The sequence below is a fragment of the Tetrao urogallus genome (genome assembly GCF_951394365.1).
Source record: "Tetrao urogallus genome assembly, chromosome: 1".
Lineage (NCBI taxonomy): Eukaryota > Metazoa > Chordata > Aves > Galliformes > Phasianidae > Tetrao > Tetrao urogallus.
This window is the reverse complement of record NC_136813.1, coordinates 49723829-49751231: the sequence shown is the minus strand read 5'-3', so window position 1 is coordinate 49751231 and position 27403 is coordinate 49723829. Positions and strand designations below refer to the sequence as shown.

At 39.5% G+C, this 27403-nt stretch overlaps 1 protein-coding gene across 2 annotated transcripts in view; it reads left to right on the top strand.

Annotated features, from left to right (window-relative positions):
* ABCC4 (ATP binding cassette subfamily C member 4 (PEL blood group)) overlaps positions 1–24147 on the top strand; it is a gene marked incomplete at both ends in the record, with an annotated part of 148825 nt that extends 124678 nt beyond the window's left edge. For both annotated transcript variants that reach the window (XM_079536324.1, XM_079536323.1), the window contains 3 exons: positions 5301–5406; positions 18963–19097; positions 24040–24147. In XM_079536324.1, the coding sequence (XP_079392450.1) occupies positions 5301–5406; positions 18963–19097; positions 24040–24147 (349 nt within the window). The remainder of the gene's footprint in view (positions 1–5300; positions 5407–18962; positions 19098–24039) is intronic.
* Positions 24148–27403: the final 3256 nt, after the last annotated feature.

The window sequence follows — 27403 nt, the reverse complement described above, 5'->3', positions numbered from 1 at the left end:
CTGTAGGCCTTTTCAGGTACTGGAAAGCCGCTATATAATCTCCCCAGGGCCTTCTCATCTCTAGGCTGACGAGCCCCAGCTCTCTCAGCCTTTCGTCACAGGGGAGGTGCTCCAGTCCTCTAGTCATCTTCGTGGCCCTTCTCTGGACCCTCTCCAACAGCTCCGTGGCATTCTTGAGTTGTGCTCACTTCAGCCAAATCTGCTCTTGAGCTTCACATTACTCACCTCCTCACTGGTGAAGACAAAGTCCAGCATAGCACCTTTTCTCATGAATTCCTGTAACACTTGGAATAGGAAGTTATCATCCACACATTTCAGGAACCTCTCTGATTTCTGGTGCCCCATTGTGTTGACCCTCTAAGAGATATTGGGGTAGTTGAAGTCTCCTGTTAGGACCATCTTTGGTGAATGTGAAGCTGCTCCTATCTTTTTACGGAGGGCCTCATTCACTCGGTTTTCCTCATTGGGTGGCCTGTAGCAGACTCCCACTGTGATGTTTCCTTCCCCTGCCTTCCTTTTAACCCTAACCCATAAGCTCTCTGTGGTGGAGCTCCATGGACTTCAGCTGGTCTTTGATGTAGAGGGCAACACCCTCTCCCCTTCTCCTCTGCCTGTCCTTCCTAAATAGATTATACCCCTCTGTTCCTACATTCCAGTCATAAGAGTCATCCCACTATGTCTCAGTGATGCCACTGATGTCAAAGCCCTGTAGGCACACACATGCCTGCAACTCTTCTTGCTTGTTCCCTGTGCTTCATGCATTAGTGTACAGGCATTTGAGTTGGGCTCCCATTGAGGCTGATTTAGCAATTGGAGTTTCCTTATCCTGCATCTTAGGTGCTGTCTTACTGGCTTCTGATCCAACTTCAGGCCCAGGGCATCCATTGCCATTATCTGCCTCCAAGTGGGATGGTTTGAGGATCCCCTTCCCCAGCCACTCTAGTTTAAAGCCCTCCTGCTTGTTGCCAGAGATGGTCTTCCCCTTCTGGGGAGTCTTATTACTTTTCACATACTATTTTTGTATTACTAGATTAAGGTTGAGTTTCTGTCATCCAGCAGCCATGGTTTGCTGTTCAGGTTGCATATTTGGTTTATGATATGCCACTTAAGAGGATAGTGAAATCCCTTGACACTTTCTTGGCCACTTTCTCAGTGTGGGTTGACTCCGCACAGGGGTCATTTATGCCTTCAATAAAGGAGAGAAATACTCCTTGCTTTGGCACTTTTCTGGAGGCTTGACTGCTCCAATTGGCATATAATATAGTCTCTCATGAGGAAGCTCACGAGAACTTGCCCTTGCAGCCCAGAAAGCCAGCCATATCCTGGGCTGCATCAAAAGAAGCATGGTCAGGAGGACAAGGGAGGTGATCCTGCCCCTCTACTCTGCACTGCCGAGATTTCAGCTTGGGTTCTGTATCTAGATGTGGAGTCCTCGGTACAGAAAAGATGTGGACCTGTTAGAGCACGTTCAGAAGAGGACCACAAAAATAATCCAGGGTGGAGTACCACTCCTGTGAGGACAGGCTGAGAGAGCTGGCGCTGTTCAGCCTGGAGAAGAAAAGGTTCTGGGGAGACCTCAGAGCAGCCTTTCAGTATCTGAAGGGTGGTTATAAGAAAGAGGGAGACAGATTCTTTATCAGGGTCTTTAATGATTGGGCAATGGTTTCAAACAAAAAGAGGGGATATTTAGATTGGGTATAAGGAAAATGTTTTTTACAGTTTTGCCCAGAGAGGTAGTGGAAACTCCCTCCCTGGAGATGTTCAAGTCAGGCTGAATGGGGCTCTGAGCAACCTGATCTAGCTGTTGATGTCCCTTTTTATTGCAGGGGAGCTGGACTACATGACCCTTAGTGGTTCCTTCCAACTCAAATGATTCTCTAATTCTAAGCTGTAAGCTGCCATGAGGCCTCCCCTCATCCTCTTCCTCTTTTATGTCTGAAGAAACCACGTGACTTCAGTTGTTTCTTGTATGTCTTGTCCTCTTAGACCCTTCACTATCATGGTAGCTCTCTTTTGGACAGTCTCTAACAGCTTTACGTCCTTATATTGAAGCACCCAAAACTGCTCACAGTGCTCAGGGTGAGGCTGCATAGAGCAGAGCAGGACAATCCCTTTCCTCTCCTGGCTGGCAGTGCTGGACCTGATGCGCCCCAGGGTACTGTTGGCCCTCTTGGCTAGTTTTGGCTTCAGAGGCACTCTGCTGATTCAGATTCAAGTTGGCATTAACCAGAACGCTCGGATGCTGTTCTGCAGGGCTACTCTGCAGCCTCTCAAGAATGAGAATTGTTTTCTTAATGGATATGCAGTAAGAGATGATGCTATAAGGAATGCATGTAATAATGGAATGTATAATAAATGAATGCAGAGGACAGGGGTGTTCAAGGATTTTGCATTCTACTGAGATAAGAGTAGGAATAATCTGAGAGTTGAAAATCATTTTGAGCTCTTTTAAAAGTTGTTTTTGAAATTTCTGAGCGAACTGCAGTTTTCTGTGGTCCTTGCTTGCTCTGTAGGAAACCTCACCTTGAGGTTGACTATAATGAAAGAAAAAGACTTTCCTTACATTATTTCAGGTAGTACTGAAGCTTTTGTTTCCATTTTGCTATTCATTGTGGGCTATTTTTAACCATTGCCTCTTCCCTACTTAGTGTTATCGTGTGTGGTACTGGTTTTCTTTGTTGAAATAAATAGATCATTGAGGCATTATTGAGAGGACAGCAGAAAAAAAAATGTGTGCATTAGCAATGCAGTGGTAGCACTGTTACTGCTGTGATCTGATAGAAGTACGCGGTCGTGGAGCTTTAAGCAAATTGCTTTTTTAAGGAGGTTGCCATTATGTCCTGTCCTGTCACTTGACACCCTTGAAATGAGCCTGGTTCCGTCTTCATTGCACTGTTCCTTCAGGTATTTATAGAAATTGATACGATCCCCCCTCTTCTCCATGCTGAACGGTCTTATCTCTCTTGGCCTTTCCTCGCAGGAGAGGTGCTCATTGTTTAATCATCTTTGTGGTCCTTTGTTGGATTCTTTCCATTATGCTTGTATATGCTTATACTGAGGACCCCAAAAATGAACACAGTGCTCCAGGGATGGCTTCACTAATGCTGAATTGAGGAGAAGGATTTTCCTAAGTCTTTCCTTACTCTTCTTTTAGGAAGTAGTAGCAGAAGGATCAAACTACCAAGAATCTCAGACCTCTCATTTCCTTAATGAGTGTTCTTATTGCTGCTAAGCTGTTAGAAGTAAATGTAGTAGATGGTCAAGGAAGAAGTGTGTCATGCTCCAAACCGGTCCAGTGGTCCAGGTAGCAGTAACAATTTTGGCAAAAACTGAGTTCTTGTCTAAAAGTGCTCTGTCTTGTCCAATTCATGACAGAGCATAAATGTTTCTGTCTCCGCAAAAGGATGGAAGTAAGCATGCATGGGAACTCTTACTTAACTGTTAATAATCCTCCTTCTCTCTCTCATCATCTGTTCTCTCATCAGCAGTGATCTGTCTTCTTTTGTCATGCTGACTGCTTAAACAGTTTGTAACAGAAGTTGTGTTCAGTCCATCAGACCACAAAATCATACTGTGGACCACGGAAACAGTGGTGACACCATTCCTCACATCATCCTACACTTCCAAAGTTATATGTTTCTCCTTTTTGTTGTTAGTGCTTCCTGCCATGGTGGAAACAGAACAGTTCTTTTTCGCTTGTGAGACAGTACCAAATATTTGTCATGTCCAGATGGATTCAGTGTACTAGTATCTAGAAAATAATGATTTGTCAGAGGAAGGTGTGTTCTGTGTGTACTGTATTTGATTTCCGAGTTACTTAGAACAGTTTGAACAATTAAGGCTTTGCAAACAACCAGTTGAAGTTAACATGGCCCCTGAAAATATTTGTTTATCTAGACGTCTTCGATGCTCTATGTGGAGCATTTATTATTCTCTAATCATTGCATAGAAGTACAGTATTCTGTTTTAATAGGAATCCTGGAAATGAGACCTGTGCCTTCATATGCCTGAATTCTAGGCTGCAACATCCCTGGTCTCACTAACACCGATGCATTTTGAGCTGTTTATATCTTCCTTTGATCTTGGATGATAATTTTAATTTCTGTACCTGTGTTCCCACACTGCCTTTTTCTCCACTGTTGCCACTCATCGTCTTTTGAAGGCTGATGCACAATATATGCATATTCACATGACCTGGCTTTGTGCCCAGGAACTAAGGCTTCTGGTGTATTGTGGGCTGTCACGTGCCTGTAGAAGGCATTCATCACCTTATGGCTGCCTAATTCAGGTGCTCTTGTTCAGATTCCAACCATGCCTTTCCCCTTTTCGTTGACTTTAAGGAGGGCTATATAGATTTCCAAATTTAAGTCTAACTGCAGTGCTTTAAGTTAAGTGATACCAATGCTTCTTCAGTATAGTCTCTTGAATATTATCCAGTTTTATCATTATTACAGGCCTTTTGCATTAATATTTGATTATACAACTAAAGAACATTTTAGTGTCTCTTGTATATTTCGTTTTCAGGATTCTCAACTTAACTTGTGACAGTTCTCAACATTCGTACTTCAGTGTCTGTGCTCTGGCTTTGTTTTCATTCTTTAAAAGTCATGTGTTTCTACCTGATACCTTTCCTTAAGAGACTAATTCATGTAGTGGATTGAGACTCTTGATAGCTTTTATGTGTTCCAACTCAGGAATTTCATGATTCTATCCCTTTCCTTGGATTTTGTATCAATCAACACTTCATTTATAAAGCATGTCATTCTGTACTCAAGTCCTTGAGCTACTGCAGTTGTAGCTTTGCTTACCAACCAGCTCTGTAATTTAACCCACTTTTGCAGTGGTAATGAAGAATCTTTGTTAGAGGTTGTCTTCTGTTCATTCATTTACAATGAAGGTTATTTATTTTCACTAACTTTTATTCACAGCTTGCATAAACTAAATCTTAAATAATAGTGTTTTGTTTTGTTTTGTTTTTGGTATAGAATAGAAATCTGTAAGAATACCTCACTCTGCTAAAGGGAATGTTCCTTCTTCTATATTCACAGCTTGGAAGGCAAGACTCCTGAAATGAAACTTACTGCTCTACTTTCAAGGAGAAATTCTTTTCTCCTCAACCACTAGCAGATAGGTTTTGGGGTATGTTTCATGGTATGCCTCCAGGAAGAAGCACTGTAATGACTTCATAAGCACATTTCCTGCTATACAGTCATGTTTGATGAAGTCGTAAAAGCTGCCTGCCATTAAGTTATCCCTGCTAACACCTTACTTTTGTCTGCACTGCTCTTGCTGTGTTTCAGAACAGATGAGTTCATCCAAAAGACAATCCGTGAAAAGTTTGCTCAGTGCACAGTTCTGACCATTGCACACCGCTTGAACACCATTATCGACAGTGACAGAATTATGGTAAGAATTAACAGCTTAATTTTTTTTTTTTTTCCCTGCAAATTGATAATTTTATTTACTCTACTTACTTTTGATTGAGAAATGGTCAGAAGTTTAAGTTGTAATTCAAGACTTATCCTAGATATCCTAGGGGCTGTGACAGGCAACTCATGAAACTGTAGTGGTGATGACCTGAAAAGACTGCTTACATTTTCTCACTCTGTGGTTTCCAACCTGCCAGGCACAAACCCATTGCAGGTGAGGTGCAACAGCAAACTTAAGCAAATGATCTCTGTCGGAACTAGTGAAGACACACCCAAGTGCTCTGGACAGAGTCAGCTGGATTCAGTCAAGTTTATTAATTCAGTCTCGGTGGGCTGAGGGAGGCAGTGCAATATTTAGTGGTGTGGAATGTATGAGAAGGAAGTGGTGGAGGTTCTGGAGCAGGAGATGTTGGTAACAAGGCAGCAACTGCCCTGGGGCAAGGGTGTTGGTTGGAGAACTGGAGCTAGACGGGTGAGGAACTGAACGTGGCCAGCTTTACAAAGCAAGATTCAAACAGAAAAGATGGAGTATTACCAATCCAGCAGTCTCTGCCATCTTTGTTCCCGACGGAACAGCGGTATATTCCGCTCATGTGAAGCACCACATGGTGCCTGCCCTGTGATGCCTTGCACACACACAGAATGAAAAATATATACTTGCTGATTATTTTCATAAAGGCAGTGGTCTTCCCTCAGCTCTCAGGAGCTCAGTCTGGTTTGTGTCCTTGAAACGATGTTCTATCTGCGCTTTTGCAATTTCCTTCAGTAGCAGCAGGAGCCTATTGCAAATATTTTCTTCACAGTCAGTTAATGGGGTAACTTACTAGTGGGCAAAGCTTTTGTGAGTGGAATTCAAATTTAAATGTGCGTCAAACAGAAATTACCCATATCCTCTCAGTGGTAACTTTAAAAAATATTTATGAAACTTTTTTATATTAAAATGAAGTTTGTTAATTCTTTCAGTATTGTTTTGTGTGGTTGTTCTTTTTTAACTGGATGCCCAGAGCATTTTAAAATCTGTGATTGAGGTACAATGGTAGCCCGAAGTATGCAAAATGAAACAATTGGACCTTCTGAGGTGAATGATGTTCTAAGGAATAGAGTACAGCAGATTGTGAACTGAGTGATTATAGTTTACTTACGAAGAGAGAAACCAGCAGAACTGCCATAATAAGTCATGTAATTGCAAGCATTTAAGGTATAATAAATAAATATTTTCCTCACTGGTGAATACCTCCCCACAAGTCTAATGGATATGTTGGTGTTCTCTACAAGTAAAGTGAACAAAAGACTTGTGAGGAAACAACTGTGACCTAATTAATAGCTGTATGTGTTTGTTAGCTGTCCAAAGGGATTTCTGTGGGTTTTGGTTCATTAACTACCATTAACATGTTATGCACAGAATGTTCTTTCCATGAAGATGTTTTCTTAGTTTACCTTTTAATATTGTGCAGTTGAAATAAAAACTAGATGTTTTTATTTACTATTTTGCTAAAAACATGTAATTAAAATTGGAAGTTACTCTTCAGATTGTTCAGTATCATTGCCAACAGTATAACTACTCTATTATATGTTAAGATCCTGTATCTTATTTTTGACCTTCCGTTGTTTCAGTTCAGCCACAATCAAGATCTGACCTTCCTAAAGGTCCACTTTTACATTATCTAGTACAGTGTTTTTAGAATGACTTTAGCCTCTTTAGAGTACATTAAGGAAAAGATTTGCAAGAAGATCTACTTTAGGGTCTGCAATCATTAGTGTCTCCAGTATTCTTCATCCTTTTACATTACTTCATTTGATCCTTTGTATTACTCTAATTCTGGGAGGAAGTAAAGGGTGAGAAGTATTAGAAAATGGAGGAAACTGGCACGTTGACTCAGTAACAAGCCTGTTTTCTTGACATCCTTATTCAGAGTTACTGATTCTGCTTCCAAACAAATTGTAAAGTTTATATTGTTCTAGGAGTGATCAGAGTTACGGCAGGTGTGCTTTTGTTATATTTTTTAATTACTTGGTTTACTCAGGCATGTAAATCCTAGTGGGAATATAATGCAATTTTGGAAGAGTAAGAAAAGTCTGTGCATTAAAAATATAAGGAACAGGATAATCATAGAAGGCAAACTGTTAAGGAGTACCATTAACAATAAAAATGGCTTTCACAGAAAAGTAATGTTTTACTTAAATATTAAGAAAATTGGGAAAACTCAGCTAAAGAGAGCTTTCTGTGAATTTTAAAATTTGGTGTCTCAAAATTTTAATGTGTTTTAGTAATTTACACATTTAACTTTGTGCAGATTCTTTACAAGTATTAAAATGCACAGCTGAATTGCATTATTATTCCAGTATCAGGTATTATTAAAACTTCTGTTTTTCTCTCTTGTTTAACTGAGATGTATGGATAAAATAATGCATTCCTTTATATGTCATCCCCATCTCTGTTGTCTGTCCTGGTAAGTTTGGTAGAAAATGAATGAAGAAGAACAAAGATGGAACCTCCTAGTTGGAATATTATCAATTATCTTTTGGCAAGCAGTGAGTAAACTTATTTTTCAAATAAATGTTGGGCAAACCCATTCAGCTTTCTTAACTTAATCTTAATAGTCCAAACCCATTCCTGAACAAGTATACATAACTTGAGCTCTCCCCCCATTGAATCATTTAATGTGGAAGGAACCAAAGGAGGTCTCTAGTCCTATTACAGGTCAAATTGTTCAGGGCTTTATCCTGTTGCATCTTGAAAACATCAAAGATAGAGATTCTGTACATTTATGGGCATCCTGTCACAGTGTTTAATTGTCTGCCAATAAATCTGTATTTTTCCTTATATCCACTTAAAACCTCACCTCAGTACGTGGCAAAAGTTCCTTGTTTTCTCACAGTATATTTCACTAAAGACCGTGGCTCTTGTCTTCTGACTAACTTTATTGTAGGTATGAAATTACTCCTGTTGAGTCTCTTAAAGCCATCTGTTCTCCTCAGTGAACAAACTGCTCTGTTAGCCTGTCCTCACACTGGGCTGATGCTCCAGTGCCCTTATTATCCCGCTGAATGTGTTTCAAACTTCAAACCAGAACTTTAAACTTCAAACTTTACCCTCGCCTTTATTGTTCTGGGTAAAAAGACGAAGGGCAAAAGAGCATTGGCAAAACTGTTGCCGGTACTGATCACAAGGGGTTAGCCCATTACAGATTTGGGTCTTTACATCTGTCCGTGTTGTTTGTCATCAGGTTCACGCTGAACTGTTCTTTTAGCTTGTCTGCTATCCTGTCTTAAGCACACTGACTGCAGTTTTCAGTTTGACATTGTCCACGTGCTTTTGATCTAATTCCATTTAATTGCTAGTTAAACCAGAATTTTCCAAAAAGATGACATCCATCATTAGGGTTAATCCAAACGTTAAGAAGAATAAATAAATAAATAAAATAGAACAAAATAATTCTGAGAAAGTCATGAGAAAAAGTCAAGTTGGATGAGTATGGAAATAAGAACTGAACGTGAACTGTTGCATGTCTGCTCACACCCATTGTAATAACCGGTTCTATTTTAAAAGAGAAGAAAGCCTACTGGAAGAGGAAAAAAAGGAAGAACAAAATACGTTTTTATACAACTGTAGACAAATCTGGCCTCGGGAGTTGTTTTAATTCTCGTTTGTTCTATTCCCAAAACCATACCTCTGGTTTCATAATCCAGGTCACGCCTTAAGAGTATTTCCATTATATCCATCTTACTGATAAATCCACTTTATCAGAACTTCAAACGCATAAAATCGTTGAGGGAAGAGCTGCATTGTGTAATGTGATACTCTCTAACCCAATCACCTCAATGAGTAATCCTCCATTGCACTTGCATAGGACTTTTCATCTGGAAATTGTAACGCTCTTTACAAACATTAATTAATTAAACTTCAAACACCTGGGTGAGATAGGGAAGTATCCATACAATCTTTGGAACCAAAGTTGGAAAGACTTGTTAAGTCAGGCCATCAAATAATCCTACCATAAAATTATAATCCAGTGGTTTTCAAACTTTTTTTTTCCCCCCTGTGCTGTTCAAGACTACTATAGGATATTTTCTCACTCATGTTTCCCTCATTATTTTAAGAACCCAAGTTGTAGCTCCTCCTACCAGATGCCTACTTATACTCATTTTAGCCATTTGATATAAGCAGCCTCCTTTCTCCCTAGCAAAGGGGGGAGGATGGGAGAAATGCTACAGTTTCTTCTCTTCTAGCGGCAAATCCCGTGAAAAGCTCAGTTCAGGCTTGCTCCACTAGCCCCCCATTCCACATAGCATCCCCACCACCATAACAGCTGCTTCCCTATCATTTTCTCACCTTACAGTGTGAGGGCCTTTTACCTAAATCACGTCTGCAGCTCACCAAACCCAGTCAGGAGCAGCCTGGGGCAGCCAACAGGCACCACTCCCAAGACTTCCAGTGGTATCTTGTAAAATCCGCATCACCCATTCCTCCCCCTCTTTTCTGCTTCCTTGTCCAGGTTGAGAAATACTTTTTAGAAACTGTATTTTTAGAGAAGAGAGAAGCTGAAGCATGCAGGAATTGAAGCTCACCTAGGGAAGCAGTGAATCAATAGCAAATTAAGTACGTGTGTCTGGCAGGAATCTGATGCAGTTCTTTGTTCTGGTTGCTGTGCTGTGGTCTTTCGGTAGGAAAGCCTTAAAGTAGTGAAGACTTGTGCATTTTCCAATGACAAGGATGTTTCTCCACAGAGACTTTTCATATTAGTGAAATACTTATTTGAAATGAAAGCTCTTTATGCAAGCAGAACTTGAACTAGTAATTAAAAACTGTCATTCAAATAGGAAATTTTTGAGGATGAGAACCATGGGAAGAGATCTGATTTATTTATGGGAAAACCTGTTGTGGCTATGTACTGAAGTGACTTCATACTCATGGTTAACAGTGCAGTGTACCTGATAACCGGACCTGAGGTCTTTTTTTGGTCAATAGAAAATGACTTCTTACATCTCTCTGGTACACCTCCCTCTTTCAGTTCTTCCCATTTTTCTGACATTGTGTTATATTTACCTTGTTGGAACACCTGGGCCTCATAAATCAGGTGCTGTGTTTCATGTATTGTAGACATCTAACCTCAACAGGGCAAATCAGTCCACCAAAATTTGGTGTAAACACCTTGAAAGGAAAGAGGGAACTCTGCAGGGAGATTCAAGAAGTTTGCATAGTAATAGGAGAGTCATCTACAGCTAGACAGAAAATGCCGTGCAGCAGATAAAGTCTGGGTACTTGTCTCTGGAGTTCTGGTGTCTGACCCAGTATTGCACATTAGTGTCCTTCAGCCATCGAGCGGGAGATGAGGCAGTTCTGCTAACAGACACCTAAGTAAGCATGATAGTGATGGCAGTGTTGCCCATCGTTGGCATGGAAAGAGAGCATTCTTCCAGAAATTTAAGAAACCTGAGCTCTACGTTTTCCTCTCTCTGCCAAGGTTTGGGCACCGTGCTCCCCGTTCCCAGGAAGATGCCATGTCCACCAGCATACACAGGGCATTCATGTTAAAGCCTCTCTCCTGAAAATACGAGCTAGAGAACACTAGAACTAAAAATCCAGCTGTGCTGGAACCAAAGGGACCAAAGTCTCTTGGGTGAAGAAATATGAAGAAAAGAAAATGAATGTTAGTCATACAAGAAGACCAGTGTAGAGCACATTAAACTTAATGGTACTAGCTGAGATGCTTTACACAGGAAATGTGAAAGAGTACTTGGTCTCATGATAGCTGAATATCGGTATCCCACAAAATATTGCTTGTGTATGTGTATTCTGTACGATGACAGGTAAATTGCAATTCCAGATTTTTGGAATCTGGAAGATAAATTGTGAAAATTTAGGAAAGATCTTAACACTTAAAGGGCTGGTTAAATATTTCAGGGACACTTTAGGAGTTTTAATGCAGTTCTGCCAGACCTTCTGCCAGGTGTAATTAATGCTGATCTACCTGCTTGGCTGTTCACTGTATTGGAGTCCATGTGGACAGTTGATGGTGGGCAGTGGCCCTGGAAACGTCTAGGTTTCTCCTTTAATTTGGTAATTAAGGACTTGTGGAATTTCTGGAAGAGCTGAGCATTAGCAAGTGATTTTCAGAAATTATCAATTTTGATTTTAATGCAAACAAAGCCAATTTCCACAGTTTCCAGATCCTCTGAAAGTGGGTTAACGTTTTGAGACAGCAAGGGAAAACAGATGTTTTGTGGAATTCAGTAATTCAGCTCAGAAGATATAAACAGTGAATATGTTGTTTTCAAACCTGAGTAAATTATACATCTTTGCTATTAAGAGGATATTATCTTGATGTTTAATACAAGTTTGCTTAAAGTGCTGGGCTATGAACTTTATATCAGAGCCACTGCTGTCAACTGAAGTGGTGTGTCTGTGATAGTTGTTAAGCATCATGCTTGGCCTAGCTGTCTCTGTAACAAGTCAAAATCCCAATGATCTTGAAGAAGCACTAGGATTGTTGGCTTCAAATTGGCAAAGAGAATCATACCTTCCCCAAATGTTGACAACTTTAAGATAGTTCTTAAAAGCTGCTCCAATTTCAAGACAGCCGCCCAACAGGGTTCTTTTTTTGCCTAAATAAAGCAGCTAATTACTGAAGCAGTGCTTCAGCTTGGGAGCATTCAAATGAAGAGCTGCATTTGAATTACAGCAGGAAATGAAGCTAATGTCTGATGAACCTCAATCTCTCATTCTGTCAGTCATTTGTGTGTGAATGTATTTTCATCTGTATAAGGACAGAGCAGTCAGATATTTCTTTAAAGGTGGTGGTATGGAATGCAGACCACACTAGAAATGCTAACGCGTCTTTAGAGAGTGGTTTTCTGCTCTCTCAGAAATACCGTGTTACTGTTTAGGAGCAAATTAGTGCAGGACATGTTGACAGCTGATGATTTGAGCAGAGTGTCTCCGATAAGGTAAAACTGTGTGCATGGCAGCTGAGCCACAAGTTCACTGTCTTCAGAAGCAGATAAACCTAGGAGAGAGGCAGCTGTATTCTTTAACTTTTTGAAAAGTATAGTGTGTTTGTAACTTATCTGACAATCCTCAAAAGCCTTATTAGAGAGTGGAATTTCTTAAGCTGAAGCATATCTTCCATCACTTCAGGGCCATGTTTGAGCCATTCTGCAATCCAGATTGAGAAATGTGGCTTTCCAGTGCTGGAAACAGTCATTACTGATTGGCCAAGGAAGAGTTTTGTCAGCATTTAGAGCTCCTGGTAAGAAGTGGCTCTATGGGAAAGGTTGAACTTGCACTGATATGTCAGATATTTTGAGGTGAAGAGATTGAACAATACGAAAAACATCTACAGTAACTAGTTAACAAGTTTATTTCCTCCAACAAGATATAGAAGTTAATATCAAATGATTATCAATAAAATAAGACTCATTGCTACATACATTACTACTGCATATTGATATTTTTTCCCCACAACATTCCAACCAGCTTACAGTGGTGTGCAATCAGATGGAGAAAAACAGCAGGAGGGGAGATTTTTAAGCCTCTGCAAGAAGAGCAAAGATAACACATGTGTGGAACAGCTTACCAGTTATTATTACGTGCTGAATTTTCTCTAAAAAGAATAATTTCAATTTAAAGAAGTCCAGTTCTTCTGACTCCAGAACAGCATCTGAAATTGCCTTTTCTGTGAAATAGAGGGGAAGTGGGCAGGGGCATGTGTTGAATACCAGAGACCAAGGGCAGGCTTTGCATTGTTAGAGTGAAGTTAAACTCTGCTGAGATGAAACATATGGAAATTCTGAAAAGAATAATTCATATTGTAAGAAGGTGAATGCCCAAGTGTGCTCTGGTTTGTTTGAAGGAAAAGCAAGAAGTACACAACTGGCATGTGGTGCATGAAAGTTTCTTTATTTGACACCAGATTTGTCATAGAATAAGTTATACGTGATTCCTGAAGGAGCTTGGGGAATGCTTAGATTAAAGCTGAAAATTTAATTTTAAAAAAAAAAAAAAAAAAAAAAGGCCAAACGAAGCCCCAATACCAAAAAATCAAAAACAGAAACAAGAAGAAAAAAAGAAAAATAAAGAAAAACTTCATTAAAAAAACAAAACAAAACAAAACAAAAAAACTTTAAAATGGTTCCCAAATTAGCTTTGCGGCCTCAGTGTTCTTCCATTTTTGCAAACCTGTTCAGATAGGATAATATTTATAAATGACTCTTCAGAGAAGTATGTACATGTTTCTGATCTGTTTTGGCAAACTGTTGAGATGGAAGAGATGGAACGTACTTGTATCTGAACTTAACGCCAGCTGGGGAATGGGCTGTTGACTCTTTCCCACAAAGCCATGTATTGTCTTGTGTAAATATATTTCTTTTAATATGATGTAACCAGAAGCATCTCCTGAATATTCTCCTCTTCCCAGGACTTTATTGAAGATCGTCTTGATGTATGCTCTCTGAGGAAAACATTGTTCAAAGTTGTACTCCTAGCAGAGTTTTGAACTTTAATAATTTTGTTGTTTGCTGATGTCTTCTGCAAGTCTAAATTAAATCAGATGTATTCCCTAGGAGATAATTTGCTTGAATTATTTTCCTTTTGAATAGGAAATAAAAACATTTATGATCAACTCCTAAATGTCCCATTTTCCCTCTGGCTTTATGGTGAAGATGAACGTGAATAGGAATACTAGTCATTCCTCAATAATAATTGAAATAGATTCCCATGCCCCCCTCCTCTGTGGCTCGACACTTCCAACCTTGGGCTTTTCTTTTCTCAGAGTGTTTTATAACTATTGTTCTCTTGCTTTGTCTGCTTTTGTTGCTGAAAGTTAGAAAATGCAGGATTTAGAACCTTCTTTCTTTCTTCTGTCTATGGATAGCCATAAGTACATGGAATTTGTTACAGCATTTTTAAGGATCCACGCTTTTTTTTCTTTCTGTGGCTAATGTCAGTGTTTAACTATATTAATCCATGCAGAAGATTTTAAATTCACTTACAAAATGAGTATTTGCTTTTCAAAAGTTCTGTGCAACCCAACTGTATAAATGGGTTTCAGGAATCGTCAGAAAAAGTACTGTCCTAGTTCTGCTGCTTGGGTCTTTGCAGAAATGGACCGGTTTCATCAAGTTTTGTCTTCCTTCATTGTCTTGTTCCTCTCATTTCATTGTGAAATGGTTCTCAGATTGCATTTTCGTCATTTTATGGTTTCATTTTTGTCTCTCCTTCCCGTCCACCATTGAATGTTAGACAAAAATGTATTGAACATCTAAACTAATCTGAGAGTGGAATTCTACATATGAGTAAGGCTCACTTAAATTATTATGTAAGCCAAATATTTACATACAATGCCTGGGAAATAAATTGTTGGTTCTGTATTTGCTGTGGCTACTCCGGCCTTATTGTACAATTTCTTGATAGCTCAAATACTGAATCCCCCCTGCCCAGAATTTATCCATAGCAATTATGGTTAATACAACAGATTTGAATGGCTAATACTCCCTTTTCATGTTTGCTTTTGCAGGTCAGTCTGATTCAAGTTGCTTCTTCCCTGGTTCTCTGTCTCTTTGCTGCCATATTTTAATGCTGCTCTTTCTGTGTTATTCCGTGCCTCCATGTCAAACCAAGAGCTGTTAAAAACTTTCTTGCCTTCTGCCCAGTGTGATGTTCATCCTTCTGCAGATCTCACAGCTGTGATGAGCATCACTGTCCAGACTGTTGGACCCAAATTAGATCTTGGGTACAGCAGATTTAGATGGCATGAGAGGATTTTGCTCTAGAGCAGTATTGACCTTACACTCCATTTGAACATAAAATGTCTGAGTAGCACTACTGTGAGGGGAATTTGAATAGCTCTAAGATCAGTTTCACTTCACTGTAGAAAGTGAGAGAATTTCCCTGAATAAAGCTTTTCCTGCGTTGTCTCTTTTACGTGGTCACCATCATCCAATTCTGTAAATTTCACACTGTTGGAGTTACTTTTCTGCTGGAGAAAATATGTTGAAGTTGTTAGGATCTGACCATAGAGGCAAGAACAGTGCAGGTGAGGTAAAGAGGATGTCTTGCCAGTGCAAGACAGTGGAGAACCTGGCCGTGGATTACATATGATTGCCTTGGGTTTATGTTGCCATTTTGTGCTTACTTCATTTTGCTCTGAGCTGTCGAAGTATTTCACAGACAGTGAAATTGTTAGATTTTCTTTGGTTTCCAGTATATACAGCAGTACTGAAATTTGTCCAAAATCTCTCTGCCTCTCAGAATCTGTATTAGAGCCTCTAATGGAATCACAAAGTCCCACGCTCCTTTGTGTGTCCTCTGTAATCAGCATGCCGATCTGATTTCACTGCCTGCAAGCCTCTCTGGCTTTCTATATCTAGTTCCACTGGTACAACCACCTTGGGATGCATCTGGGTTCAATTCAGTCGTATTGTACAGTGATAAGGGATGCATGCCAGTTGATCAGAAAGTATGTGGCTAGTAAACACCAGATTCCACCTTTCCTGAATGATTAGCTTGCTTTTTGAAGTTCTAATGATTTTAATTTGGCTTGGAGTCAGTAAGTAAGCGTATGCAAAGCCTTAGCCAAAGTACCTATTTATTTATTTAAATGTTATCAGCATATATTTCTTCAAAGAAGAATACCTATCGCTTTGTCTATGCCCTTTTTAATAAATGTATAGGTATCTGAATGTTTAACTACCAAGTCAGTCTGCTCACATTCCCTCCGTTGTGTCGTGGATGGTAGCAGATAGTAGAAACAGGTTTGTTTTTTTCCCCCCGTTAATAGGGTTTATAGGGTGTTCCTGACGTGTAAGAATGATGTCTGTTCTATTTCATTCTTTTTTCCATTTCAGATTTTTAGAAAGTAGCGAGGGTTGTTTTTCCTATCTTTGTTCTGTCTGTTTTCATAACATAAGTTGGTTTTTATTCCCCGAGAAAGGATATGAATAGCTTAAAGATTTATTTAAAATGTGAATAGAATTCTTCTGGACACAAATCACCCTAATTATCTGTTCATCTTCTGGACTTCACTGTTTAAAACTTGTCAAGAAAGAATAAATTTCTACTTTTTCCCTCACATGTTCTTTCTAGGAGAAGGACTGCCCATGTTTGTGGTTCTTTCTGATATTTGCAAAATTGCTGTTAGAATTTGAACACTACAGTAATGTAACAGAAAATAAAAACCTCCGGTTTATGTGGTACTTGTTACTAGAGGAGGAGACACTTTCAGTGGACATGCTTTTTGTCTTCTTTGTTATGGAGTGTTTATGTAACCTAGAGCTATGCTGAAAAAAATCATTCAAGGAGCCAGAAATGTTCCGTGACGCGGCACTTCATGTTAATTATTGCATGGAACTGTATGTGGTAGTTCAGTTTATGGCACTGTTAAGGATTCTGTCTTTAACTCTTACTCTAGAACGTAAAATGTTGTGATTACAGTTAAATACTCAAATGTGACAGAACTAAGTATCCAATTTATAAAATTGAATGTCAGTACACCGTTATTGTTGGCTTGAGTTGTTTTACATTCAAATACAACGTACTGAATGGAAGCAGAAGCTCAGGACTGGGCATCTTTCTGCGGGTGCTCGGTCCCTGATGCCCAACAACCTGGCACAGGTCCCAGCAGTGTGTAGTTTGCACGTCGTGCAGCCGAACGGATTCGTTCAGCTTCCTCTTGTGTTCTGTCATTAAAGGGGTCCTGCCCGCCTGGAGGTTCTGCTGAGCTCTTGGCCATTAAGATGCTTTGCTCTAAGGAGTTGCACAGGCAAATGGTGCACTTGGAAGTTTCCTCACAGGACTTTGAATTTACCTCCAATCTTACTGGAGTTCCTTCTTTTGAACATAAGTTTGCAAACTGTTTTTGTTATTTTGATGTTGTCCTCATGGTACCTTTTATTTCTTTCTTGCCTGAAATGAACAGTTCTGTCTTTTTAGATGTTTGGTTTTTTTTCCCTTATAACTTTGTACACCACAATTACAGCTTTGGTTATGAGTCCTTGAAGTCCCTCTGTTGTGGCAATATCTTCTTCAATAGTGTGTCTTGGGTAGTCAGTTTTTTTTATTTATACAGGGACAAAAACATTTTCTGAATTACTTTTTCTCACATAACTTTGGGGTTGTTTTTGTTTTTTCTTTTTTTTGAACTTCATTGCTCCTGCACATGGGCTGGAGTTCTGAACTTGTAAAGTGTTATCCAGCTCTCTTTCTTGAGTCAATACCATTAATTTGTGAGCCAGTTAAGTATTAGAGTATTGCTTTTGTCAATATTGACTTTTCCCTGCTATTGTATTTCTCTTAGGTTAGTTAATTACGTGTACCTGAATCTCCTCTAGTCTAGACTTACCTACATGTTTTTGTGTCATTTGCAGCTTTGTCACTTCTCTGATAACCTTCTGATGGCTGGCCCATACGTAGCTACCACAGACCACTCTGATAGCGACCAGTTCCTGCCCTTCCAGCTCCCCAAACAGCAGAAATGCATTGCTTATTTCCAATGTTTGTTTTCTGTGCAAATTCTTGAGGTTTTGTCCCCAGTTATTTCATTACACCAAACACATTCCTGGAAATCCATGTGGAAATCCATATAAAATGTTCTTTTCATTTTATTCTGATGCATTAAGTATTCTATCAGATATGTGAGGTACCTTTTCATTTTACTAAAATTGTGAAAAACAAATTCTGCCTGTGATCTGTGTGTCTTCTAGTTGTGCTTTATTCAGTTTTGTCTAAATCGTTGTCCTGAAAACATATATATGCTGGTCTAAAAGTTCCTTGAAAGATGTTAAATGTAAGTGTAGTATATGCTACCATGCAGTCCTGAAGTAGTCACTTGCATAAGAATATTTTCTTATAGGCTCAAGCAACCTATTCTTAATTTCTTCTGATTTTTTGACTGTTTGTATCCTATGTGGCTTGCTAACTTAATGCTTTTTTAATTTCTCCTTTCTATTTTTCCTTCTCCCCTCCTTTCCTTGTTGCCTATGTTGCTGGTGGCATCTCCTCTTTTTTATGTAGAAACAATAGGTTCGAGGTAAGTATCTTTCTAATATGTAGAAGGCAGAAACTGATGCAAGAAATTGTTTATCTTTTCAGTAACACCCTCATTTTCTTTAATTACATCTTCACCTCCTCTAATCCAAAAGACCTACTTATTCTCCCTTAACCGTCTCGGTGGTTATTGCGTGGTTTATACCTACAGCTGTTTACTTCAGAGCCCATTTCAGGTCTCTTTGTTTCGTTCTTACACAATGAATCTTATAATCTGCTTTGTTGGCTTCACAAACATTGTATTTCCATATTCTGCATAACTTTGCATTGGATTCCTATAGGTGGAATGGCTGTAGGGCACTCTAAAATTGTACAACAGGTCTATGAACTAAAGAAGTGTTATGCTTGTTTGAAGAAGACATAATATTTCATTTTCAGAATGCAAAGTTCATCTTAGCACTTGAAGTGGATACATTCCCCCTTTGCTAATGGATTTAAGATTTGTTTTTGAATTTCTTATGTTAATAAGTTAATTTCTGCTGATTTAACAGGTTTTAGATGCAGGAAGACTAAAAGAATATGGTGAGCCTTACATTTTGCTGCAAGAAAAGGACGGCTTGTTTTACAAAATGGTGCAACAAGTGGGCAAGACAGAAGCAGCTTCTCTGATTGAAACAGCAAAACGGGTAATTTTATAATTATAATTCAGTTTGTCTCTGCACTTGGTTCATCACAAGTTAGCATATTCAAGGTTATAGTAGGCATTCTGCTAAACATCAGAATCTGTTGACTTAGGAAGGCTGAACCTTCATTTTCACTGATTTTTTTTAGTGCTTACACACAGGGTTCCAAATGATAGGTGTATTTATGTACCCTGAGTTGAAAGAGTGTGTTTCTTGCATCCTTGTGTACGTACTCACAGTGGTAAGTGTAAATAATATATGACATACACACCTGTGCTGGGCACGTGTCTTGCAAAAACTCTCTTTAAAAACTTACAAAGGCTGCAGACTCCAGCATTTACTTCTCCTGTATTTTCTAAAAGGCCCAACCAGTGTTAGTGTGAGGTTCAGTACTAGTTCATTAAATTATGATCACTGGGAGTGCGATCATAGTTTGATTTCTCTTACTTCGTTCTTTTACCTTTGCTTTGTTCTGCAGATAGGATGAATCGCGCTCAATTAAGAAACAGCTGTTGAATGTTTTGTTGCCTCCTTGTTCCATGCGAGGCTCTGTGCCTGATTTACTGCTTACTATTCAAATCCTACTCTTGAGTGTAGCATTATTAATGTAATTGGGAGCATTCCTCTGGCAATCAAAGTGTTTAAGAAACATCAATGGATTAATTTTCATAATATGCCTCTGAGGTGAGGCTATATCATCTCCACTTTTCAGATGGAAAGCTAAAGCTGAGATAAGAAGATAAAAAGAAATGACCTTTGATTAAGGAACTCATTTTGACTAGCTTTTGGCGTGCTTTCTCTTTTTTTGTGATAATTCAGCACACAGGATGTCCAAAGCCAGGGTGTATTTTTCGTATTGCAAATGAAGTTTCAGCACTGCTGCAGCTGAGACTTGCAGTGCTTGGTCTGGGAGCAATTGGATTATCTTCACACAACTTTAAGTGTGCAAGTAAGGCACTGATATTAGGCATGTAGCATCCTAAGAGACTTTCCACACGAGAGAACAAGGTCTTATCTCTGTCCTCTATGCTTTCTTCTCCTCAAGTTGCTTGATGTGCGGATCGTAAGGGGGACACAAATTGCAAACTATTTCCTGGGGGCAAAGGAGAGCACTAGGCATGGAGCAACTGATAAAGACAGCAAACAAAGTGACAGGTGTCTGCCTGCTTCCTAGTAAGAATAGCCACATTTCTGGAAAGTTGGAAAAACAAATAATTGTGCAGTCAGGGACGCTGGGTGCTCATGTATTGCAGCTGTTTCAGTGGGCATTTTGAAGCATAGGGAAGAGCTTTCCATGTCTGTGCATTCTCAGGTTTGTTGTTGGTTGCTTTTTGTTATACCAACTAAACCTCTTTCGGGATTTTTTTTTAAAGAGTTTTTAACATGAAAACTTTGCACCATATAAACCCACGCGTGGCACTGATTGCCTGAACTGAGGAAATGGCTTTTGTCAGCTGCTGCAAAGTAGCTTCTCACATTTTATTACTAAATGTAGTGGTTTAGACATGTTTTTTGTTGGTTGTTGTTTTTTTTTCTTGCAACACGTGTATGAAGATCTGAAGATTATATAAATGATGTTTAAAAGAATCGGTTCTAATTGATGAGACCAGTGTTTGTCTGGCCAGGCTTCCTGGGACTTAATCCCTGGGATGGCTAGGGGTGGCTGTCCTGATATCACCAACAGAGATTCAGCCATGTCGTGCTGTCTCTCCTTCCTTCCTTGCAGCCCTCCTCAGTTGCAAAATTGCATTAAAAGATAAATCAAAATGTATAAAAATAATTGCCTGATGTTACTTGCCCATATAGTTACCACATCAATGTTACGTGATTTTGTACAGGAAGGGAAGAGATCCAGGAACCGGTCTCTGCTGAAATGTGGTTTGATGAAAAAGTTTGCTAACTCCCAGGCTAGAAGGCAGATACAAGCTTTTGCATCTGCCAAGAATGCAAAGCACGGTGCTTATCCACACTCAGCCCAAAAAATGGGAATCGAGAGACTATATCTCCAGTCAGCAGCTACCCAGAAGCACAGTTACAGTTCTTTCTGTTTAAAGGACTTGGGCATTAATTCAAGGTTTTTGTTATTGCTGTCCCTTGTGTTTCATGCATGCTTTCAGAGAAGTTGCTTAGTAAGAAGAGCTGATTCTGGGGGCCGTTCATTTTGCACACGTGTGTCGGTTGCACGTATTGCTGCTGGTCTCATACCTTCTCTTGTGGTTACCAAGAACTGTTTTTATGAAGAATTGCTTTTTGCTGTTGTTGAAGAACAGCACACTGCACATAAAAGGAAATGGTATTATAGCATATACACGTACTTTTCAAAAGGTGTTACAGTGAGTTGCTAAGTGAAATGGTTTGGAATGTGGCCATGCTTTGACAATGATCGTTTGATTTATTGTGCTTTGGACCCAAATCTTGAGCAGAGCAAATTAGTACCAAGAGCTTTTCTTCCAGTAAGGTGAGATTTTCAATCAGTTTTCTGGAAGACTATGGCTCTTGCGTATATTCCTTAGGTGTGAACAAAGAGGGATTACGGACCTTACGTTGGAAGACTTAACTTGGGACATCTTTGAAAGAACCACGATTATCTGGGAATAAAAAGAAAGAAAAAAACCCACACACATTGGTTATCTTAGCTAAGCATTGAAAGATTAAACTATTCAGGATCACCATGCCTGCTGAAAACTTAGTTCAAGCTTCTCAATGGACCCAGGCTTGCTCCCTGTATGTCTCTTTTGGTCACCCCATATCCCGTATTTTTGTGCAAGTGTGAAAGAATGCAGTGCAAGCACAGCTCAGACGGAGGCTGCAGTCTGCGAGCCTGACTGCAGTGGAGTTGGCATCATTTGTCTTTGTTCAGTTTACAAGAAGCTTACTAGGAGAAAATCCCGTGGGAAGGTAAGAAATGAAATAGTTAGAAGAATTTTTTTTTAAGTGTGTTCAGTGTTTTAGATTACCAAAAAAATATATAGCCTCAGAGTGTTCTCCACGCTGTCATTGGCGCTCAGAGAAGCTTTTCCACAAGAGTAGGACTGTTCTTCTGTCAATCAGTTTTTGAGTACTTTGAGGGAAGAGTGAGGGTGATTTTATTTTAGAGCTATGACAGATGCGTAAATATTAAAAGAGGTGTTATCTCACCTCCACGATTGCTCATCAGAGGGTTGCAGCTCTGTTGGCTGTGGAAGAAGCTTGTGTAAAGACTTGGGCATTTAGTATCTTGAGGGATTGGGCTCAGGGGAAGAATCACAATGAGACAGTTGAAAAGCAGCTGCCATTTCATTAGGTCTCTAGTAATGTGCCAAGGTTTTCTATTAACTTTGAAAAAAATTCACGCTCAGAAGCTCCATTTAAAAAGTATGCCAGAGTTTTGTGTTTCTAACCAGGAACAGGATGGGAGCGCAGCGCTGGGGCTGCAGGCTCTGCACTGTGTGTGTGGCTCCTGATTAACTCTCTGCTGCTGAATCCGATCGGGGCTGGTTACTGAGGAATGCCTCTTAGCAGCCTCCCAGTTGGTTCGATTAAAGCCTTAATATTCTCTGCAAAGAGATATTGTCTGAAGATATGTATATCCTGCGTTGGTGTGCGTACACAAAAGACGACAGTGGTACTTACAGGGATGTTTCCATGGAGCGACTATTCCCCTTTTATACCCCGTGTCTTATACATGCATTCATATATCCGAAAGGGACGTTATTATCAAACAAACCAAACTTTGCTGACAACACTCTGAAACGTAAATTGGAGAAATATTTCATAAGCTGTAGTCGGGGCAGTATTGACTACGAGACCTAACTCGTGACATGTGTCAGGTTCAGAAAGATAGTGCATTTTCTGTTTTTGAAGACTCAAACAAAACTTTTCACATTTTTCTTTGAAAAAAAATGCATTTGAAGTCCTTTTACACCCAAACACATTTTTAGATAAGAGCACACAAGTCTTGACATTATTTCATTTTGTTATGCGCATCTGTCAAGGAACAGAGATATGATACAGCTACTAAAAACTGATGATTGTGGAACAGTGAAACTTGACAGCATTTCATTTCCTTTATGTTCTGATTATACATTTATCAGGAAACCTGTATCTCTTCTAGTTCAGCTAGAAATTGGTAGAATTCAAGAACTCAAAGGCTTGGCAAAGAACCGTCCTATTATTTGGTATCATCTTACATTTTAGAGAAGTTGCTTGGTTGAGTCATTGTTAAAGCTTTTGCTTCTTCTTTCATTATTGTGGTTTGCTATCCAGAGATCACATTTCTATAGGCCCTATAACTGCTCTGCAGCACAAATTAAACGCTGGGATATTTCATACATATACCTCGACGTTTCAATGGTTGTCAATCACAGTTTGTAAAATACAGGGATTACAACCTGATATTAACATCCAAATCCATTGTGTTCATTTTATGTGTGAAAATGAGAAACCCTTGTGCAGACGCAAGATTTCACAGCTTCTTTGTCATCCTGTTTTTAATTTATCTCCGTGTTTTGAGCTAGTAAAATGATTTTACTTATCAATTTAATGCGAAGTGATAATATATATCTGTTTATCTGAATCACCAGAATTTGAGCAGACCTACAGGTTGTGTGGGGTTTTTCTCAGACTTTGTTACAATCTAAGATCATCGATAATTTTAGTAATTGTCCAGTGCCGTAGAACCACTGAGTGGCCTGGGTTGAAAAGGACCACAGTGATCATCCAGTTTCAACCCCCCTGCTGTGTGCAGGGTCACAACCACCAGACCAGGCTGCCCAGAGCCACATCCAGCCTGGCCTTGAATGCCTTCAGGGATGGGGCATCCACAGCCTCCTTGGGCAACCTGAAATTCCTCTTTGGATTCTTCAGGGTCACGCATTTCTTTGTTCTCTGTGTACCTCTAGAATTGTATTTTAAACTAAAAGGCGTTTAATGTAAAATGACATACGGAATCTGATATTTTCCCTAGGTTTACTTCAGTAAGAATTACCCAGAAGTTGTTCAGAATGGTCAGCTTGCCACAGACTCCTCGCTGGATCCTTCCTCAGGATTATGCGTAACTGAAACTGCACTGTGATTCCTCATGACCACAGTTTTTTTCCACTGAATATAAACCTGAGAGCATCCAAACCATTGATGTTCACGAGTGTCAACGGGAGAGGAAAAAGAGGGGGCGATTCTTTGCACTGGACATCCTTTTATTTAATACTGAGAAGAAGAGTTTTACTATCCCTGTTTCTTTGATTTCAGTGCAATATTTTTTTTTTTTCCTTTCCAACTAATTATTTTTGTATTGCTAAGGAAATTAGGCAGACTCAGTTCTTATTTGAAAGTTATGTGTCTGTTATTTAAACAGGTGCAGGACACCTAACAGGTCTAGGGTGCATCTTTGGAATTTATTAAAGAAAGATTGGAGTGTGTCCCTTTTCTCAGTTGGAGATACTTTGAGAGCAAACAAAGCCAAATGTTTTTTTATTGTCACCGTACCCCTACAGCTGTGCCTAAACAGCAGGTTTGGTTGTGTACAACTTAGCTTCTAACACAGGTGTTTCTCTACCTGTCACAGGTAGCTATGCAGATGGTAGAAAAAAAAAAAAAAAAAAAAAAGAATTAAAAGCCAAAAACACTTTCTTTTTTGATAGCAAAAAGTACTATATACTTAGATTTTTTTTTATAATTGAAGTAATGCTGTTCAAGATGAATGTAAATGTAAGTTTTATTTTGCTGAAATCCAGATGCTGAAAAATCAATCTCAGTCTTCTGTACTTTAGAAGAGAACATTTGCACTGAAGAAATATTTAAATAATTTAACGCACATTCCTCTTTTTATCCAGGTTATCAGAGAAAAAAAAAAGTATTAAAATAACTTGAGGAAATCTTTGAATGACATGTCATTATACCTAAATACCACGTAGTACAAAGTTATCTTCAACACACCACATTGAAATGTATACGTTATTTGCATTTATTGTGCCTTAATATTTGTGCCTTCAAGCCAAAGCTGTAACTGCAGGGTACACAACAAATTCATTAAATATATGTTAAAAATATTTAGCCTTAATATATTTAAAGTTTTGCATCAAGGATTCTGTTGAACTTGTGCTGTTTGAAGTTACCATACTGCTGGAATAGGTAGGGAAGTGCAACCCGTACGTTTCAATGGCTGTTGCTGGTACTGAGGAGATTGCAGTGAGATTCTGTATTTGTACACCATGTCCTGATTCAGCAAAGCACTTCAGTGTAAAGGCACTATTCTTGTGGTTTAAAAAGTCAGGCAAGTGCTCTTCTGCTGCAGAGCTTTTTTGTCTTCAGTGAGATACCTACCCTTTGAGGTCCAGTACAGAATAAATCTATTCCGATTATTGTCTGAAGGGACAGAAGGCACTGAAAAACAACAGGTCTCTTCAGGACACAGAGAACGCTGTGCTTTTTAGAAAAAGAAAAATAATAAAAAAAGATGCTTGCTATTACTTTGGCAAGCTAAATATTGCTCACCCAATGTTCCCCCAACAGTCGAAAATTAAGGTGAACACAAATGTTTCTCATTTCAAGCCATTTTACCAGCAAGTAAGTTGCTGAAATACAAGACTGTTGCTTGTATTGTTGAGAAGCAAACTGAGGCCAAAGCCTGTGCCTGAAGACAGGGGCTCATCCAGGAGGGCTTTGTCCTGTGCGGAAGTTGGTGGTGAGAGGCAGAACCTTCTTTCCCTGCTGCCTGCACCCCCACCAATTGGCTTCTCTGGTGGATGGGAGGAAAAGACACGCGCTGGGTGTTGGATTTGCTGGCAGCATCCTCCTGTACTGTTAGCAGGAAGGTACGCAACGAAGCGCTCTTGCCCTTAGCTTTCTTTTCGCAGTCTCCAACACTTCTGTGGGGCGTCGCTCACTGTTGCAAGTGTCTCTGAGATAAGTGGAACTGAACTTCACGTGGGTCTTGTCCTTTGTCTGGTGCTAAATACAGGGCAGTCAGGGATGACTACGTGTCCCCTGGCACAGATTGGCTCATGTAAGCAGCAAGCTCATAGCTAATCCTTCTCAGAGCGCACCAGCCACAGCCTCTTTTCTGGATCGCTTTGCCCACTATGTACCTAGCACACAAAACACTAACGTGTTTTGTTTTGTTTCTTTTCAATTCAAGTGGTCTCAAATAAGGATAGGGCTATTCTGCAGCTCAGCAGAATGTATTGCAGAGCTATGCGAAGATGTAGAGAAGTGTTTGAGGATGTAAAGTCACATGGGATAATGCTGGGGGATTGTATAGCATGGAGAAAGCTCAGCCTTGCATGGTCTTTCCTGTCTGTAACTGCCTTTTGGAAGCGGTCCATGGCATAAACCATGTCCAAGCTCTGCTCAGCCTTTATCATAGATTCAGCTGGAGTGCTCCAAAACAGAGCCAGAGTGAGCTGACTGTGACAGTGCAGACAGCTAACAGGGACTGGAGCTTGAGCTCATGCGTTTCCCTTTTTTATTCAGTAGTTTGGACAGATGCACAGGGTCTACCCATGCTTTGCAATATTGAATTATTTTGATTTCTAAATAGTTCATACAAGAAAATAAGTGTGATGTATAATACGCTTTTAAATGCTCTGAGAGAACATGATGTTTTCATGGCTGTATATTTTGTTTATATTTTTTTAAAACGGAATTCAAGGAGATAGATAAGCTGAGGGTATAATTATAGTTTTAGTTCATTTCAGCTCTGAAATGAAACTATAGCAAGTTGTATTTCAGTGCTGAGCTCCAAGACGCTGACTGCAGCCCACTCAGTGGTATGAGACCCTGACAAATTCAGCTCTCAGTCTATAAGGCAGAGTTAATTTGATCCTGCAGATTTTTGAATGTGCACAAAAATGCTAGGTATCTGAAAATGCTGATCCTGCTTCTTCACAGGTTTTGACAGGACATTACTAGCTGTAGGTATAAAAGAATCAAATATTTAAAGAATCACACTTGAAAACCATACATTACTGAATAGATCAGCAGATAGTGAGCCATTTGTGCCTGTCGTTGCCATGATATCCACCTTTTTAGTTTAAAGTAACAAATATATTTCAGTCAGGAAGTTGTTTCTTTTAGATTCTTTTGTTGCTTGTTGTTGAGAGTTGTTGTGAGTAGTTTAGGTGACTGTTGGTTAAGATGGACACACCTATTTAATTTTGGGTGGGTGACAAAGTGCATCGTGCCTGAAACTCGAGGATGAGAGAGGCCTTCCTTTGTTGAACGTTATGGTCTGTTGTATGTACAAATTATCTCTCCAGTGAGGTGTTTTGTGTTTCCTTCTAAAGAAAAGTTCAAATAGTTCTAAATTTCCACTTTGAAAATGTTCGTGCTTT